The sequence below is a fragment of the Phalacrocorax carbo genome, chromosome 2 (genome assembly GCF_963921805.1).
Source record: "Phalacrocorax carbo chromosome 2, bPhaCar2.1, whole genome shotgun sequence".
NCBI lineage: Eukaryota > Metazoa > Chordata > Aves > Suliformes > Phalacrocoracidae > Phalacrocorax > Phalacrocorax carbo.
Genome location: NC_087514.1, coordinates 98,723,669 through 98,743,699, shown reverse-complemented (window position 1 = coordinate 98,743,699; position 20,031 = coordinate 98,723,669). Strand labels below are relative to the sequence as shown.

Here is a 20,031-nt window from a genome sequence, read left to right as displayed (position 1 = left end):
CTGATTCAATTATATGATACATGATATATTGTATATGATCTATGATATGATTATATGATTCAAATTCAATATATTCCCTGCTCTTAGTTCCGTTACCCGTTCTTCCTCTTGCACACAACCGCAGCCAGTGGCTCTATCTGCATTCTGAATTCCTCAGTTTTTGTAGAATTTAGTTGCAGAAACTGAAGAAGTCTGAGCAATGGGCAAAGGAAGTTCTCAAGGATTTACAATTCTATCCACTTCAGACAGATTCTTTTAGAATGACAACTTCTCCCATTTCCAAATTCCTCCAGCTACCTATCCCTGTCAAAAAGCCATCTAAAGGCTTAAAAACTTATTCCAAAGACCAGTGAGTAATGAAACACTTCAGAAGACCAATACCCTTATTTAAAAAAGCTAAGCCTCTTTTTGAGAATGAGATATGGGATTTATATCAGTTAAACAGTAAAGTAAACAAAAAAAAATACACCATGAGATGGGGGCAAACACCAGAAAAACAGCTCAGCCCAAAGATAATTGAATGCAGCTAAAATTACAATCATCCAAAAGCAGTATTTTTAGGACAATTTTGTAGATGGAACCGGTAGTTATCATCTATAATTAAACATGGTAAGACTGCAGGCAGCAATTAAAGCTTGAATTTTTCACTATCCTTTCTCTGTTGACAGCACAAGTAGTTTCTCTGCTACCAGTCAGTACCAGAAATAGGATACTGGACAAGTGGACCTTTAGGTGTGATACAGTACAGTTAATCTTGTGTGCTTACCCAGTTCTTATTTTATAGAACCCTGTACTTCTTACTTTTATAAAAAAGAAACAAACAAAAAACCACAAGCAACACATATTTTGGATTCTCCCAGAAGTAAACATGAGAAACATGATCACAGAGAATTTCTACTTTTACAATATCTATATTTAATACTTTAAGAATATTAATTGTAGGCTGAGTACCATCAAATCTGGAATAGCTGTGAGAAACAAGAGGAACTGGACATTCTGATCCATTCCATCTGCTGCCTGTCAAACACCATCTTAACACCACAGTAAAAACCAATGCAGCCAGGCACTTTTCCCAAGCAGCAATATCAGACATTACTTTTCCATTATACTGGTTGTACTGGATCCAGCTGGGATGGAGTTAGTTGTCTTCACAGCAGCCCATATGGATTGGGCTTGGATTTCTGATCAAAACAGTGTTGATAACACAGCAATGTTTTGGATATTGCTGAACAATGCTTGTACAGTGTCAAGGCTGCTGTCTTCCCCACTCATTCCCGCTCCCCCAGTGAGTAGGCTAGGGGTGGGCAAGAAGTCGAGACGGGACACAGCCAGAACAGTTGGCCGCTGGCTAAAGGGATATTTCATACAATGTAACACCACACTTAACAATAAAAGCTAAGGGTTTGGTCTTCCAAGGTAACCATTGCTCTGAGACTGGCTGGGCACTGGTCTGCTTGTGGGACATTGTGAGTGACTGCTTCTGCATCACTTGTTTTTCCTCTGTCCTTCAATTATTAAACTATCTTTATCTTAAACCATGAGTTTTCTCATTATTGTTCTTCCTGTTCTCTCCTCTGTCCCACTGATGGCAGAGTGAACGAGGCTGTGCTTACCTAGTGGCCAGGGTCAACCCAGTATGCTGGTACTAAAACTCTTAGTTTAAAATTATCAACACATTTTAAAATGTTTCAGGTGTGGCACTGTTATTTTCCTTACCTCTCCAGCTTTTGCACAATCTTTGGCTCCTTTGTGAAGGGCAGCCCAAGCATCTTCATACCTGAAGAGAAAAAAGATAAATGACTATTCTTACTGTGTTCCCCTTACAAAGGAAGGGGATTTCATGGATGCCACTGTGCTTATATTTACAGGTACTACCAGAAGTAACACTTTAAAAGCTGTACAGTTCTTTCTGATATTTGCTGTTCTACCAAGACAAATATACAGTAAAAATGAATTTTTCAAATAAAAAGTGATTCATGTTTTTTAACCTGCTAGCTTACATTAAGAGCTAAATCAACCCAGCAATATTTGTAAGACTACACATTAAAGCCTTAAGCACTACTTAGAACCTAATTTCAATAAGAAAATGAAAAAAACTAACAGCATTGTAATCACACACCACTCCCCCCAAAAAAGATTTTTTTAAAGATAAAAATACAAAGGAAATTTATAATCCAGATAGCTTCTGTTGCTCAGAAAAAATGTCATTAAATACACATGGAATACACTTTCTTTTCACGGCAATGACAGGTGTACTGTCTCTATTATAATAGAATGACATCATATCAAATATGTAAAAGTTATAAAACATCAAATTAAAACCACAGGTTGTCCCTCAGTGCCCACAGTCTCCTTCATCCCCGTGCATTAGACCATGAACTAATCTTTCAAATGTTGCTTTTCCTCCAGAACTTTTGTTTCATTAACGTGACAGCACTTGAGGATTGAGCAAGCTTTAAACATATTTATCATTTGGTAACCATCTCCACTTTACTAACTGCAGAACATCCAAAAAACCTGTAAGTAACACCTTGATATTTTTTCTCATTTTCTTAACCTAATAAAGTTATTTCTGAAATTATAGGAAGCAGACACTAACAAAGAAATGGAAGGTCATACCTGCTCAGTAATTCCAGTCCACCAGAAAACTCTGGCAAACACTGAACAGTTCTGTCAAAAAAAGTTGTAAATATACAAATGTTGTTAATGAACAGAAGGCTGTTATAAAAAACATGCTCGCACACATCTGCGCTTGACAGATATGCTGAGCACAGCAATACTCCATACTTTTCACTTTCACAAGCATTTTGTCAATTCTGGTTTAAAATGCATTACACAGTGTAGCTTACAAGAACATTCCAAAGCTAGGGTTGGGTTTTTTTCCCCTTGTTATTTTGTGGTAGCCCATTCTTATCTCTTTTTGACTATGTCCATTAGAAACAACTTTTATGAGATAATTTCTTAATACAGTTAACAAACACGCAGGATGAACACTGGACAAAAACATTCTGAAAATAAGACTACTACACAGGTTCTTTATGTCCTTCAATAAAGATACTGCACTTAATATATTTGACATTAAAAATAAATACTAAGCTAAAGCACCTTTGCCAGTTTAATGCTCTAATAATCTCTTATTGGATGTATATATTTTCATTAATAACAGCTTGAAATATAAAGGCAACTTATAATAAGTTAAAGAAAATTAACAACGTAGCACGTTGTCTCTTGGAAGATTACCATAATATACTGTTTTGCTGTTATCCAAACAATTTGAATGGAAAAAAAACAAATACCATAAACAAAACTCTTTTTTCCTTAAACCAAGGGAAGAGTAAATCAGTGAGGTGGGAAGGGATCTCAGGCAGTCTCCAGTACAACCTCCTGTTCAAAGCAGGACCAGCTACAGCATCAGACCAGCTTGCTCAGAGCTTTGTCCAGTTGCAACTTGAAAACCTCTGAGGACAGAAACTTCACAGGCTCCGTGAGCAAAATGTTCCACTGCTTGACTGTCCTCACAAGGAAAAAGCTTTTTCTTATATCCTTTTCCTGTCCGAACATCTTGTTTTGATTTATACCTATTGCCTTTTGTGTTCCCACCACATACCAATCTCCTTCATAGGTAATGACAGGCTGCTGTTACGTCTCCCCAAAATCATCTGTTCTCCAGGCTGAACAAGCCCCAGCCTCAGAGTGCTAGTTTGGGCTGGGGTAGTGTTAATTTTCTTCCTAGCAGCTGATAGAGTGCTGTGTTTTGGATCTAGTAGGAGAATAACATGAATAACACTGATGTTCTAGTTGTTGCTAAGTAGTGCTTACACTAGTCAAGGACTTCTTCAGCTTCCCATGCTCTGCTGGGTGCACAAGAAGCTGGGAGGGGGCACAGCTGGGACAGCTGACCCCAACTGACCAAAGGAATATTCTATACCATACGATGTCATGCTCAGCATGTAAAGCTGGGGGAAGAAGAACTAAGTGGGAAGACGGTCAGAGCAATGGCGTTTGTGTTCCCAAGTAACCACTATGCCTGATGAAGCCCTGCTTTCCTGAAGATGGCTGAACACCTGCCTGCCCATGGGAAGTAGTGAATGAATTCCTTGTTTTGCTTTGCTTCCACACACTGCTTTTGCTTCACCTATTAAACTGCCTTCATCTCAACCCAGGAGTTTTCTCACTTTTACTCTTCTGATTCTCTCCCCCATCCCAATGCGGGGGCAGCGAGCAAATGAGCGGCTGTGTGGTGCTTAGTTGCCAGCTGGGGTTAAGCCACAACACTCATGCACAGACAGTTCCAGTCCCAACCACCTTGGTGGCCCTCCACTAAACTTGCTCCAGGTTATCAACACCTTTCTCACATTGGGGGCCCAAACTGGACACAGTAGCTAGACATAGTCTAAGGAGTGCTGAGTGCAGGCAATAAGCACCTCCACTCAACCCTACTGCCTGCAGTCCTGTTCATACAGCCCAGAAAGCTGTCAGCCTTCCTTGCTGCCAGGCATGCTGCTGGTTCACATTCAGCTTGCTGTCTGCCAAGACCCCCAGAGTCTTTTCAGCAAAGCTGCTTCCCATCTAGTCAGTCAGCCCCAGTCTGTATCAGTGATGCAGGGGATACTTTGAGAAAGACTTTGGATTTGTACCTCTTGAATTTCTTGAAGTACCTCTTGGCCCATCCAGTCCTATGGGCTTCTTTGGGTTGAGTTCCCTAAATTGATCCTCAATCTACTTTTGGTCAGTCTCTTCCTTGAACCCTTTCACTAAGCAGAGGACCAGGAGACCTTGTTTGTGAAGGCTGAAGCAACAAAGGCATTGAGTACCTCATCATCATCTGTATTTGCTGTCACTAAATCATCTACCTGATTCATCAACAATCCCATGTTTTATTTGTTCAGCCTTTTATTACCAATGCAGGGCTAGAAGCTCTTGTTCTTGTCCTTGCCTTCTCTTGTAAATGACAATTCTAGGTGAGCTCTGGCTTTGCTAAGGCTATTCCTGCACGTGAAATAAGTTATGAAGAGGGTATCAAGAAGTATCCCTGACACTTCTGTGTCACTGAGAACTCTTCCTACTGCATCCTGCTGTGTTGCCTTTTCAGCAGATGTCAAGGAAGTTAAAGACCCCCACAAGAATGGGGCTTTAATGATACAGAGAATTCCTCAAGTTGTTTAAAGACGGCACCATTCACTCCCTGATCAGATGGTCAGTAACAAGCTGCCATTGCAACATCACCCTTACTGGCTCTCCTCTTCTCCTGGCCCACAAGCTCTCAACCATCCTCACAGTCAAGCTAAGCTATGTCTGTCCCAGAACTTTATCAGCAAAGCAGAAGTACCCTGGCATTCCTCTATTTGTGATGATCCCATTGGTTCACCCCATGCTCTTCTCAAAAAGTGATGGATATTTACAGTACACCAGATGAACCAAAATATTATGGCCTGGAAGCATACAGAGAAGGCAGTTGCCTGAGACAGTTTTATTCAAACCTCTACCCATTCTTAGTTTAGTTTCCATATCTTGTCAATACAACCAGTCTTCTGTTAAAACACCTTTACCTCCAAAACATCAAGCTTCAGAACTCAATATAGTTTATTTCAGATGCCTTATCTTTTTGTTCAGGGCTTCTTTAAATCTAATTTGTGTCTACACACTGTTTGATTAAGGACATGCTTTACACTAGAGCATATCTGAGCTTCTTTGAAGAAGCAACATTCACAGACGTCATTTACAGACGTTACCTACTCTTACCCTATAGTATAAAAAGGTTGAAAGAATGAACAATATACTAAAATGCAGAGGATAAAAAACCCTACCACAATTCTTAAATCTTCTTGAAACAGATAATTGAGGTACTCCATTATACATATATTTTCCACAATAAAAAGGCTCATATTTCTGTTCATACACTAAAAAACTGAATTATAATTTTAGTACATGAGATTCACAGAGACTGTAAACAATTACATTTCAGTGTACTGCAACCTGAATCTTAAATAAAGTACTATAATAATGCTGAATATTCACAATTTAAATAGTCATTTATAGATTGATTGACGGCCATCAGAAATTATTTAGGCCTATCAGTGAAGGTTCTATTAAGTAAAGTATTTCTCCAATATTAGGGTTAAGCTTTTATATTGTCAAAAGAATATTCTGTAAAATTATATGCAAATGTTCTTGTAATTAGCTCACATATAAGCCAGTTTCAAATTTTTCTTTAATGAGAGCATCATAGGTCAATACTATACATTAAGACGTTCAGAAGTACCTCTGCCTGCTTTTTTTTGCTTCTCTTGATTTGTCACCCAAAGTCTTCAACCTATAAATCAAAACACAAAACCATCAGACATTTCCAACACCAAAACCAGAGAACGACTTGTTTGAACACATAATGTGTTAATTCCAGTCTATTATAGTTAATTTTGTTTCAGCTCATTTCACAAATAAATCAAATTTCACTTAGTTTTGTGGAGACTGTCATATGAAATTATTTCCACTGATACTGCTTGTGAATGACAAGAGTTTTATACAAGTGCATCAAGCAACTGGATATGAAAAGTTTAATGGGAGCTATATATCCAAGTCATCCAGCTCTCCGATCCTGTTTCCTTAGCAGACAAATATGAAAGATCTGCATAGAAATAACCAATCCCATCCTGAAGAACACCCTTTACAAGAAGGCATACATGCCAAGGTAAAGCATGACAGTCACAGAGACATTTGTACCCACTTGCCATAAGTTTGCCAAAACAAAACTAGCATGAGCACAATTTTTCTTCTGCCAATGATCAGAATCTCCAGCAGCATCACCACAGTGAGCTGCTACTGAGCATATCTGAGGCTTGTTTCACCTATGGCCAATTTCAAACTGACTGGTAACCCACTCCTAAAAAACAAAAGACAAAAACTAAAAAAAAACCCCAAACCCCAACAAACAACCTCCTACCCCCTTATCCCCCCCCCCAGCTCTTTTTCAGTCAACCCATACATGCTAGTCAAGTTGGCATGGTAGGGTGAGAACCAAAACCTCTGGCTATACTCTGATTGCCAAGACTATGGATGTCCTCAGCCTCTATGCCCTTTGGAGTCCCAGCTGTCCAGGACAGCAAGGGTTAGGAAGAAATAAAGGATACACAGATATGAGCAAGATGGAAACGAGCTACGAACTCCGAAGAGTTCATAGAGTATCTAAACTCCAGACATGACACAGAGATATGTAATCCTGAGTGACTCAGTGACTGAGAAACACCCCAATATATAGATATTCAGGGCTTCTAGGGTGAGCCTAATCACTCCCCCGGTCTTGGCCCACTGAGGAAGAGCACTGTTGCAGAAAGCTCTGCAATTTGCCCTTCTCCTCTGTCATGTTCCCCAGTATGCACCCAAGCCTGTAACAGAAGCAATCCTCTGTATACAGGGATCGAAGTAAATACTGGGTCACAACTACCAGTTCTTTTACTAGAATATCTGCCAGGCAGTCAGAAGTAAAGGTTAAAGGATTTATCACTTGACTACACACTACTGCCTGCCTTTCAGCAGTGTTCTCTGTACAAAGTAAAGGTAGCATGAGCCACATCACTCAGGCTGGCAGAAGCACACAAATTACTGCCTGAGCACAGACAAACGCAGCTCACTGTTCTGGGTTTGGATTTTTTTTTCTCCTGTAAGAGATTGGTTGCAGGTAAATGGGTCAAAACCTAGACACCTCACTCACAAGATGCACAGAAGTAGACAGCAGGCACAGCTGAGCACAGGAAAGGGGAGCTCATTGCTTTGTACACAGAAATGGCTAATGACCCTAAACTTTTCTTTCTTTAGATCCCACAAGCCCCTATTTAATCTTTTTCAGCTGTATACAAACATTCCCTTATTCCTTTGGAAGTGATATTCTCTTCTTAGAAGCCCTGGAAAAGCTTCTCCCTCCCAGTGTTTCAAGAAATCCAATTGTTCCACTTTGCAAGCATTCATGTGTAGTTAACAAGTTAGCCACAACTGGCCCAGCATTCTTGACACCAGAAATACCTTTTTTGGGTTTTGACCATTTCGAACTAAAGTCTTAACAGCATAAAGTGACTTCCTTTAACACTTTGGTGGGGTAGGGAATGGGGCAATCCAGAACACTATAGCATTGCAGTTGCATTTTCTAGGAAAGGAAAAGGAGCAAAACAGGACAAGTTGTGTTCTGTCCTGAATCCATGGAGACACTACAAGAAAAAACGTGATGCTGTCCACAACCTCTGCTACTACGGTTCCAAGGTACAGGCTCCCAATAGCTACAAAGAATATATTTCAGATTAAAAAAAAAAACAAAAAACCAAAAACAAACAAACAAACAAACAACAACTTAAAAGAAGGGACACTCCAAGAAGGGCACATTAATGGAGCTGCTAACACGCAAAGATGGAAATGATGAAATCAGAGACTGTTCTCCAAACAGAACAAAACATTGCAATACAAGGACGAAGGCAAATTAGAGACTACATGGAAATATTGACTCCACTGCAGCAATACATGCAGATACAGAGTTAAATGACTGTTGGATACAGCATGTTATGACCTTTCTGTTGCCCTCTTTCATCATGTGAAAAGCACCTTTTTCAGAAGAACCTTACACTGCACAGAGGCATCAAACTCTGTGAGAAGTTTTAAATAACAGCAGCAAAACAGACAGCAACAAAGCAATGCCTTAGTCTGTATTCTTAAGACATTTTAATTTTCAACTACTGTTTGTTAAGCTGAGACAGATAACATATAAGCAATTTATCTGGTTGATTGATAGCTTATTCTATCAATTTCTCTGGACCATCATACACTGGTGCTGATAAGTCGTTGTAAACTATTTATTTAAAGTTTCTGGAGTACATAGACATCCATCACTATAAATATTTACCATAGGGGTATTATAAGGCAGCCTCAACATGGCCCAAGACCACACCGTTTTTAAAAGTAACCCATCACAACACGATAGTCTCTGGTGTCTCGTTATGAACCAGCAGTTTTGCAGCACAGGCACGACCTTGTTCTCTGCCCATCCACTCACTGACTCCCAGCAACGCTCATACGGACCACCTGCTCGTACTAAAAATAGCACTGATACGGGGCCTAGTTAAACAAAAACTCGTGAGGCAATGTAGGAAGAGTGTCCTTCTACTTATTCGTGTAAGCAAGGGGCTGCTCCTTGCACTTATCCCGCGCTTCTTTTCCCCAAGTGACAGTAACTCATCTTCCAAGGGGAGAAAAGCTTTTCATACGCCGAAGAGAGTACAGCGATGCTCTTTAAGCAATTACGTTAATCTATATAAAACCTTGAAGGTCAGTTACTCCATAAAAAATTCAAGCGCGTTAATTGACCCCATTCACATCTTCCTCCTCCTCTCAAAAGCGCTGTCGCCCTTTGCTGCCCCTGACCGCGGCTGCCTCCCGAACACCACGGCACCCCCCCCCACCCCCCGGCTCCCCACCGCAGCCACCGGGGCTGGCCAGCCCGCCAGCGGCCGCTCCGCCGGGGGTGGGGGGGTGGATTAACCCCAGGGGCCGTGCTTCCACAGCCCGTCCCGGCACCGGCAGAGAGAGGTCGGGCACCGCCACCCCCAGGCACCCAGAGTGGGAGAGAAGGGGCCCCGGCGAGGCAGTCTCCTCCTCTTCCTCCCTCCCTCCGGCCAGTCCCCGCCCTCCCCCCCGGTCACCTGCTTCCCCCCTCCCCACCCGGCTCCGGGGCGCGTGTGCCTCTCCCGTTCCCCCGGTCCCCGCCAGCCCAGCAGGGCCGGGAGCGTTACCCACCCGGCGGTGAGATCCTGCTGGACGCTCAGCAGCCGCTCCCGCAGCGTCTCCAGCATCGTGCCGGCCTTCTCCGGCGGCGGCGGCGGCGGCGGCGGAGGCGCCCAGCGCCGGGCGGGAGGGGAGGGGCGGGGCGCGGGCCGGGGCGGAGCGAGGGGCGGGGCGGGGCGGGGCTCAGCGCCCTCAGCGAGCTGGAGGTGCTTAATGGCCGCCCTCGCCCCCAGCGGATGGTCCTTCCTTCTCTTCCGGTGAGGGAAGGCGCGAGTCGCCTCACAGAGTTATGGTCGCCGCGGGCCTCCAGAGGGGAGCTGGGACTCTTGTTTTGCCTTCCCGGTGTGCGAGTAACGCTGGTAGAACTGCGTTTAAGCCGGGTCCTTTCAAGGGTAGATTTTGAGAAGCGTGTGGATCCTTGAAGTTGCAGCTAGGGGTTTTTTAAAGACCGTAGTAAGCTCCTTGGTAGGTTGGGACCCCCGCCTTAATGACTTCGGCATCAGTAATGGTAGCGTAGGAGTGAATTCAGGGAATCGGGCTTTGCGACAAAATCCTAAAAGTATGGAAAGCAAAACCACTAGGTCTCTCTGGGGTTGCTGGGTTCGGGGAATAACGGATAGATGATAACGTTTCAAAGTTCTTGCAAAGCAGGTAGTTGAACAGTTGCCTATGTGCCACTGTTTTCTTTGGAGACTGCCAAGCTTGTATAAATTATAGTGATTCTTAAAAAGGATTATCTCCCCCCAAAAAAGAAAAAAGCTGTTAGTTATTACAGATAATAAGTAATGCAGTAAAAAAAATATTAAGCTCTGATGTACTCTCTGTGCAAATAATAACTGTTATGAGTCATTCAGCTAATCTTGAGATAGTTTAAGTGTTCAGACCTGGACAGAACAATTGTCTGGTCTTCCTGGATGATTGTATTTACAGTCACAGCAATAGGAAAAACAGTCTCCCACCCTGTGTGCTTTCAGTTAGTATTGAGGAACACGGACCCAGGGTTTAGGTGAATCTGGGAAATCTTAAATTTCCATGTAATTGAGACCTCAGTTTTTACATAAAGCAGCTGAGTTTGCAAAGTCAAAACACTTTATTTGTTAACCAATTCAGTTTTTATGTGGAGAGCACTGAAATAATTTGTTACAAGGAGAATGTATGTGGGGGTGACTGTTGGGTGTGTCATTTGATACTGCAGAAGTATATTCAGAGGAGTTCAAGGTACATTCAGTCAACTGGAAAATTAACAACATAATCCCATTCACTCTCTGCTTGTGTTCTTTTAGAAGAATATGGGACTTGCAGGTTATTACTGATGTGGCTTTATTGAAAACCAATATTGCTCTGTGGCCTTAGTACAAGTTAAAAGCTAAATGCCTGCTAAAATAAAAATGATTGGGTTGATCACTCCAAGCATTGAAATTGATGTTGCTCACCTTGTCTTAGGGTCAGAAAGACTGTTTTCATGACAGGCCGCATATGAAGTTCTATAAAAGAGCATGTGACATTTAGACAATATTTTTCTCTTGCTTGGCCTAACAACAATATCTGAAAGTAGAACCTTTCCACTTCCCTGGATAGTTAGCTCTCCAGACTAAGAGGGGCTGGACATGAATCAAGTTTTTTCTGATGTATTCACAGACGTGCGTTTTAAATGCTGACAAAAAGCTGTACAGTCTGGCCTTAGGTAATATGTATGTTATGGGAATTAAGATTTTCAGAAAATAAGCCAGGAGTTTTAACCTTTAAATTTCCACCTTTCCTTTGAGAAGACATATGAATTTCTTGTGTTATATATTTGCAGTTTTCTTGTGAATGTTTTTGTTAGCAGTGACTCTAATAATTCACACTGAGTAAACACTTTTTTTAGACTCTTGCTTCTTTTGTAGTTAAAAGGAAACTATTCAAAGGCTGCTGTCTTGTACAATTTCATTGCCAACTCTATGTAGAAGTTGGGAAAAGAAATGTGTTGGGATAGTGTTAACAGTCACAGTAATCCTAGAAGTACAAGAGTGGAAGAGACTTCTAAAAGCACATGCTATGCTCAAAGGCCATGGTAAATATACTATGTAGAGTTTTGTTTAACTGGTTCTTAAGAACTTAAAACGAAGGAGATACTGCAAACTCCTTAAGTTTTCAGGTCACATGTTTACCTTGATCTTTTTTGTTTTTAGAGTGAGTAAGCCCAGGTTTTTGTTTTTGGTTTTTTCCTTGTAGTCACTTTCCAAACTTCTTATTCTTGTTGGTCTGATCTGGACATTACCAAGTTTGTCCAGAGAGTGCAGAGCTATCACATTTCCATCACTGAAGCTGAATTACGTGGCTTCATTCTGAGCCCTACACAAGTTACATATTCATACTATTAATATTCAGGTACAATAGCAATTAATTTAACAAACACCACTTATGTGGCATGGCAACAGTTCATCCGCTTGACTGAACAGTAAGGCAAGCTTCTGAGACAGGAACAGATCCTTCAGGTGCTAATTCAACCCAGTGCCACCTAAAATTCTGTCAGGGGCTTTGGATCAAGTTTTCTAGAGATAAAAGTAATGCTAAATAACTTTTCAGTATCAATGACCTGTTCTACTCATTTAGCTCAGTAGTTCACAGCTGATTATTTGATATTAATTATGACCTCTATTTGAGCCAGGACTTCCTAGTTTATTCTTCTGCTTCTCTGATACTAGCACAGGCACAATCTTGTGAAAGTATTCTGTAAGTGGCTACGCTAGTCTCTCCAACAGAAGCATAAACTTTCTGTGCTTTGCAGATCTGTAAAGAACAATGATATAAGTCAGTAGCAATAAATATTTAAAGCAAAAAGCAAATAAATTTATTTGACTAGGTAACCTAGTGGCAAATGAAGATTCCTTTACTTTTCTAGATCAGTAGCCCTTAGAGGCATAAGTTAGGCTACATTTTTATAACAGCTTAAGCAGACCAAAGTCATCCCTATTCCTGCCTTTGTATGATTCCACCTTTTCCTAGGCTTTAGTGACCCCAATTTAAATTGACTTTACATTAAGACTGCTCTGTGGAAGCGATACTGCAAAGAGACGAGGCTCATCCCCATTCACTCTGCAATGAAAGATGGGTTTAAATACTTTCCCATTCTGCTGATGATGTGAAATTTAGTTTGTTTAGATGTCTATCTGGTCTATGTCATGATCTCTGCATTTGAGTGCAGTTACCTTGAGAATCTCCAATATGATGTTTCCAAACTGACTAGAAGTAGTAAACAAAACTCTCAGCCCTTCAAAATTTCTCAGGTTTGTGGAAGTAATTTTGTTGTCTTCTCTTCAGTGTCTTGCTGGTAGAAACTGTTTTGGCCTTCATATCATTTTTGAATGCTTGATGCAGAAGTGGTATATCAGGCCTCCTTTAACTTAGAAGATATACCAAAGTCCAGTAGAACTGAATTCTGCTCTCATTAAACATTTTTACTCTCATCCTTGGTCCAGTTTTCAGTTTCTTTCAAAATAACACAAGTAGTACAAAAGAATACACAACATCCGTTCAGTTAAAGCAGGGAGCAAAGCTCAGATTTTCTCTGTCAGAACCAAGTACCAGCTCCTCTGCTGCTTTTTCAGAAATACATGTAAAGAATTTGAATCCAAGTTCCACTTCCCACATCAAAAACTCATAACAATGTTTTGTGTGCAATTGTAAATGGTTTAAGGTATCAGGTGAGGGCACTGCTGGAGATCAGCATGCTTATGTCAAAGCTTAAGCAGAGACTGAAGGCCCAGGTCTAAACCTGGGTGGGGTTCCTAGGCCCATATTTAGAGGGTGTGGATGCAAGCCACAGGTGAGGTTAGTGAGGGCCATTAAGTGCCCTCAGGGCTCTGACACTAGGCAAGGGATGCTTACTGATCAATGGGGTTCCCTGGAAACAACTTGTGTCAAATGATACAGCACTTGCTTTAATCTTGTGACATCGTTATCACATGTGCAGTGGGACAGGTGGGGAGAATTAAAAATATGGGAGGGACAGCTTATGCTTAAACCATAAGCATGGTTTAACAATTTCTATTTTTAGGTTTTGGGTACAAATTTCTTTTTTTTTTAAACATCTGTGGAACATGATTAAAAGTTCACTAATGGACATTATAGCTCTTGGACTCTATAGATAGTTTATTTCTCTAGCTAGTTGTTGTGGTTTAACCCCAGCTGGCAACTAAGCACCACACAGATGCTCGCTCACTGCCCCCTCATTGGGATGGGGCAGAGAATCAGAAAAGTGAGAAAAGTCGTGGGGTGAGATGGAGGCAGTTTAATAGGTGAAGCAAAGCAAAACAAGGAATTCATTCACTACTTCCCATGGGCAGGCAGGTGTTCAGCCATCTTCAGGAAAGCAGGGCTTCATCAGGCATAGTGGTTACTTGGGAACACAAACACCATTGCTCTGACCATCTTCCCACTTAGTTCTTCTTCCCCCAGCTTTACATGCTGAGCATGACATCGTATGGTATAGAATATTCCTTTGGTCAGTTGGGGTCAGCTGTCCCAGCTGTGCCCCCTCCCAGCTTCTTGTGCACCCCCAGCCTGCTGGTGGGGTGGGGTGAGAAGCAGAAAAGGCCTTGACTCTGTGTAAGCAGTAATGAACACATCCCTGTGTTACAAACACTGTTTCCAGCACAAATCCAAAACATAGGCCCATGATAGCTACTATGGAGAAAATTAACTCCACCCCAGGCAAAACCAGCATACTTGTTGTGTACTGATACAAAGCTTAAATATTGTTATAAATACCAGAGATAAACTTTAATTGGAAAACTCTTACTACTGCAATTTTAATTGATAATGGCTAAAGTGAATATGTGTATTAAGGTCTGATTCAGCATTTCTTGCAGGAGTCCCACTGTATGCTGAAAAGAAAGGTTGGTATCTATCAAAGAGTTTCATGTGCCCAAAGCTTCAGCAGGGTCACATGACATAAACAGAAACTAAATTTGAGCATTATATCTTAAGGAGTCTGTGTCATAGTCTCACTTATCCTGAGGCCTCATTACCATTTCTAGCAGATTCTAAGAGCTCCCTTTTCCAAATTAACCTCTATAGCTTCCTAATAAGAGTTAATTTTGGCTCTTACCTGTATTAACTCTTGGGGCTTTAGGGATGTAATAAAGTCTCTGCAGCTGACACAAAGCTTTTATGTTATATGAATAGATAATATCTTAATCTTGATAAAGCAAGTTGGTTTGGGTTTGTGGGTTTTGTTTTTTTCTTTTCCTGGAAACTAGCACAAGAAGATATGGCCAGTAATCATTGCCAATCCTAGTGAGAACAGGAAGAATAATTTCTGTCCCACAAGTAAAAATAATCTTAATTCAGTTCACACAAGAACAAGAATGGGGCTTAATCTCCAGGTTAATGTAGGTTCAAAGACCTGTTTTAGATGTTAACTTTTTAATGGACCACCTTTCTGCCAATGTGAAGGATATTTATAATTCTATATTTAATATTTTCCATTGAATATTTGAAGATTGGCTTAGTCCAAACTAAAAGTTTGTATGTATAGTAACTAGCACTAAGATAATGAATAAAAAAATAGAATGGGATTGGAACTGATGAGCTCAGATAGGTGTGTCGTGAATGAGACTTAACTGGAGTACCAAATAATCAAAGCATATGTTACGTCAGTTTCACTGTTTCTATGAAAGAGACTTTGGAGGAGGGCATGTCATACTGAGAGCGATAAGTAATGGTGAAATTCCGTGGTCATCATCTACCACTTTCCTCACATCGTATCCCATGATTGAACACGTGATGAATTGCTACCTTTCTGATTTGTAGCAAAATAATTGGGGATGGAGGGAATTGGTGGCTTAGCAGATTTAGGAAGCTAAACAGATCCTCCTGCAGGATCTTGATTGCTAAATTTGATATTGGGGAAGGGACAGGAGCACATACCTGGGGACAGACATTTCCGGGGCAGTCTGTGATTATACCAGACTGGATGTAGTGGGAAAACGCTCCTGAAATGAGTGACTATCTGATCATGGCTGCTGTTCCTCTCCTTTCCTGAAACCTACCCAGATTCAGTGGGATGACTTTGTATTTTCTTGATCTTCCATCATGGCTGTGTTCAGTCATGGAGATGGGAAAAATAATTTTGCTGTCGCTACTGAAGATGGCAGGACTTGAAAACTGCTTAGAATGCAGGACATAGGCTCCTGCTATCTTTCCTTTCCCCACATCCTCTTTTCTGCCTTCTCTTCATTCCTAGTCTTTTATCTTTTTGCTTTTTTTAAAAATACTCAGCCAAGACCATCCCTTCCTCAGTGCTGCTGTTGTCAGTGAGACAACCAAAGACAAACTGTTAAACCTGCTGCTGCTTGAAGCCTGTCAGGTGTGGTAGTGCGTGATAAGATCGTGTGCTCTGGCTGTTTCTCCATCAGTGAGCTTGCAAATGAAAATTGGGGCTGAAACTGTATTTTCTACTCTAACTAAAGTTTTCTGTATTTTTTATGTGCTTTTGCTAAGAAAGTGCCATTGGAATAGATCAGCAATGGCTCCAGACTACTTCAACTCATTTTGCCACTTCGCAAATTAGTTGAATTGACCTTATCACTGACATTATCTAAAAGACCACAAAACAGGATTTTCTTCTGTCAAAATAACAACAGGAAAGATACTTCAAAAATTAGGACTTTATCTAAAACATAATTTGGATTCTCTCAGTATCTTGAAACTTCTGTACAATTAAATTCTTCGAAGTTAATACAACAGCTTCCTAAAAGAAATCAAGGATCAGAACTCCAGCTACTGAATGTAGTTCAGACAGTGTGTGCCGATTTTGACAAAATATGTAGTGAATTAGCCAGTTCCGCTAGAGGGCACAGCTCTATATAAAAAAACCAGAACAAGAGATATGCTCGTATTCATTTCTCTGGAAGTGCATGTATCTTAAAGGAGCAAAATATTACTGATAATGTATTAAGTACAATTCATGGCCTATTTAATCTCAGAGGGAGACCTTAAAAACTGCTACTGGTTTGAATGGCATCATCAAGCTCAGTGTGTAGCGGTCACCTGGTATTTGACATAGCCACAGTGTTGCTTTCGTAAGCTCCTTTCCCCGATTAAGCAGGGTGGGGAGGTCCGTGTTACACTGTTTCACTTGTATTTTTATGGACAACGCAGATGATCTTCGGAAAAAAAAGCAGAGATGAGAGTCTCATGTCCCTGCCTCCTGGCAAAATGCTAGGTTATGGTTTTTCCAATGACTCTTACATTGTCACTTCTGTTGAAATGATCTGAGGGGATGCACTTAATAACAATGGATTTCAAAAGAAGCCATGCTGCAGTGTCTTTGGGAGGAGGATCCCATGGTCTTACAGACAGCAGCTGCCTCTATCAGGCAGGTTTAGCCTGTTAATTAGAAGATGTACTTGCGTAGACTGCATAGCTTGTATAACTAATCTTGACCCTGTTGTCAAGGGCATTAAAAAGATGTATTAAGTATGAATGAATGCTGTATAATAATATTTGGAGTAATATCAAGTTGTTATGTTGTGTCTGCATCTGCTATTTTTGGTTGTTCTTTGTAATTTTACTAGAGTAGGCATTGTATCATATGATTAGATGTTCCTCTAGGCTATAAAGCATAATTGGTTTGTTTGAGAAAAAAGTTGTGTGTTTTTCTTGTCATTGCAGTGGAAAAAAAATCCTGGTGTGACTGTGGCTACATTTACAGGGAGGGGTGTAGAGGGTAGACAACTTTAGCAAAGGTTTTTGGAGGTGTTCCTGGGGGACTCCCCTTCTATTGCTGGATGCTGTATCAGCACTAGGAGGCTCTACTGGTGTCTTTGTGCTGATGTAAGTGAAGCAACAGAAATGCTGTTTGCAGAGAAGGGACTGCAAAAATGCTAGGAAACTGCTGCAGGTGGATCGGATGTATCATGAAGCACAAGGGGGTTTTAGTTGAATAATATACACATTTCCCCAGTGCTTACTGCTCTATTTAAGTTCTGTATTACTTTCAATTTTCTATTAACATGACCAATTTCTGCTCCCCTGGATGTCAGAAGCATGGTTTGAGGGAAGTGGAATGAGGCCCAGAGTGAGATTCTTGAAGGACAATCATACTATGTATCAGTTTTATTGATCAGAGGCAATTAGCTCAGCCAAACCCAATTAGGACAGAGTTTTAGTTTTATACACACAGACATTAATCGCTCATTATCCAAGTGAACTCTAAAGGGAATTACAACAGACTAACAGAATAAAATGGCTGTCCCTTTGCTGTTAATGGAGGAGTTTTCTAGATTTGAATTTGATACTAAACTGCTAATTTCACTGACTTCCTCTTACATTAAATCAGCTTTTGTTGTTTGGATTTTTTTCCATTAACAAGATCTTAATCATCTGTCATTCTGGCCTTTCTGGTGACAAATATCATCCCATGAGTGAATTTAATTGCCTTTTTTTTTTACTGTTAACTCCTCCCCTTGTTTGCTGCTCTTGCTTAAGGCAATTTTTGTTGAAGTCTTCTGGCTGACTGCCAAGCATTTGGCTAATAGTTCTGTGCAATTGTCAACTTCATACTCTTTCAGTGTTTGAAATGGAATTCTCTTTCCTCAGTTTATAAGGGTCTGCTGTTTACTAGTCCATTATGCATAGGACCTAATCCACTTATGCTGTAAGTAGCTTGGAGGCAGAGGGGGTTTTTAGCATCACATTATGTTTTATTTATTGAGCATAATTCAGTTTGAATGAAATGAAATAGTCATAATGGTTCTTGTACTGTTGCAGAACTTCCTTATCACAGTGCATTTTGTCACTTTGATTTATTTTATCTCTCTATTTACAGTTGTTGTGACAACCCAGAGTCGCTTTACTAGCTACAGCTGAAGTACCTCATCCTCCTGGAAAGTACCCCATATTTCAAATTACATAGCTTCAGGGTGGACCTAAGAATAGCGTAGGCAAGTTTTGATTTAAAGGGTTGTCTGGTTGTCTGCTCTCCCTCTCTCTCAATTTTCTTTTTTTTTTTTTAGGTATACTTTTCATTTGGAAAGCAGGTGGCATTGCTGGATATCAAGGTGCGTTGCATAAACAAATATTGTTCATATGAAAAACACTGAGGCAGAGAGGCCAAATGCTCGTATTTAGGTGCCTGCAGTTATAGAACTGGCTTTTGAGGTCATTAAAAGTGCCCGTTCTGCCACATCTAAAAATAAGAGCACTTCAGTTCCAAATTTAAGGCACTATGTTTGCTCATACTGGCCTGTATATCCCATTACACAAAAAGGAAAAACTGGATTGGATCTGTTTGGTGATGATATACTGCTGTGAGATATGATATTGGCTTCTGTAGGAAGTCATGGTCTGGACTTCCCAGGAATGAGAGAGTGAGGTTAATGTTGTTCAGACCAAACCTCTGACATGGAATGTATGGGAGGCTTGAAGAACCTTCAACAAAATGTCTGCATGAAACTGAGAAACAGAAAATATATTGCCTTCAGAGATGCATCTGAAACCTTGCCTTTTCCCAGTAGCAGAGATAAACAATGTTTGTGGCAGAGTAAGGGAACTAGGTAAGGCTTGAAAATACTATTTTTGTTCTCATAAGAGTTGTAAATGTAATTCATAACCAGAAAACTTTCCTAGTATGTACACTTTTCTAAGATAGTCTCAAACTTCCAAATGCTTTAAGAGTATCATATATACTTTCTACTGGGAAAGGACAATAAAAATAAACCTAGACAGAGTGTTTCCAGCATTTCCTTACAACAGGGAATTTTACTTCCGTCAGAGATTATTTAAGTTCTTTCAGCACAGTATATCAAACATTGCTTCAATAGTTCATGCATTTGACTTTTAACACCCCAGTCTTATGTTTACGTTTACATAGTAGTAATATCCATGTCTAGTAGCCAAATATCCACTTGTTCTCATAGAGCAGTTCTGTGCCATTTTTGCAGCATACCTCCAATAATTGTGTGATAAACTAAGAGTTTCAGCCTGATTTTATTGTTTAGATTAATTCTGGACTCCAGCAGTATGATAGGGAGATACAAGGACTGTGAACTGTTCTCAGGTTTTAAACTAGAAGGTTGTTTCAGTCCAAAGATATGTATTCAAGGTCTGGCTTTAGAAGTCTAGCTTAAAGTCCTTTGTTCTTCCATCTCTGAATCTCTGTTAGCTTCATAAAATACCAAGTTTTTATTTATTTGTTTGCTTAGGTATATCCTGCAGCCAGCAGATTCAACTAGGAAATTATTTTTACTGAGTAAGCAATAAACACACTTAAACACTGCTGTT

General features: G+C 40.5%; 1 protein-coding gene across 3 annotated transcripts in view; it reads right to left on the bottom strand.

The window, feature by feature from the left end:
* DTNBP1 (dystrobrevin binding protein 1) overlaps positions 1–9,931 on the bottom strand; it is a 70,317-nt gene extending 60,386 nt beyond the window's left edge. The window contains exons 1-4 of one of the 3 annotated variants that reach the window (XM_064443647.1): positions 9,775–9,931; positions 6,263–6,313; positions 2,620–2,670; positions 1,717–1,777 (exon numbers count right to left, since the gene is read on the bottom strand). In XM_064443647.1, the coding sequence (XP_064299717.1) occupies positions 1,717–1,777; positions 2,620–2,670; positions 6,263–6,313; positions 9,775–9,830 (219 nt within the window). In that variant the 5' untranslated portion in view covers positions 9,831–9,931. Of the gene's footprint in view, positions 1–1,716; positions 1,778–2,619; positions 2,671–6,262; positions 6,314–6,724; positions 6,874–9,464; positions 9,607–9,774 lie in introns of those variants that run through there. The other 2 variants (XM_064443648.1, XM_064443646.1) reach the window with 2 other exon arrangements.
* Between the last annotated feature and the right edge of the window lie 10,100 nt (positions 9,932–20,031).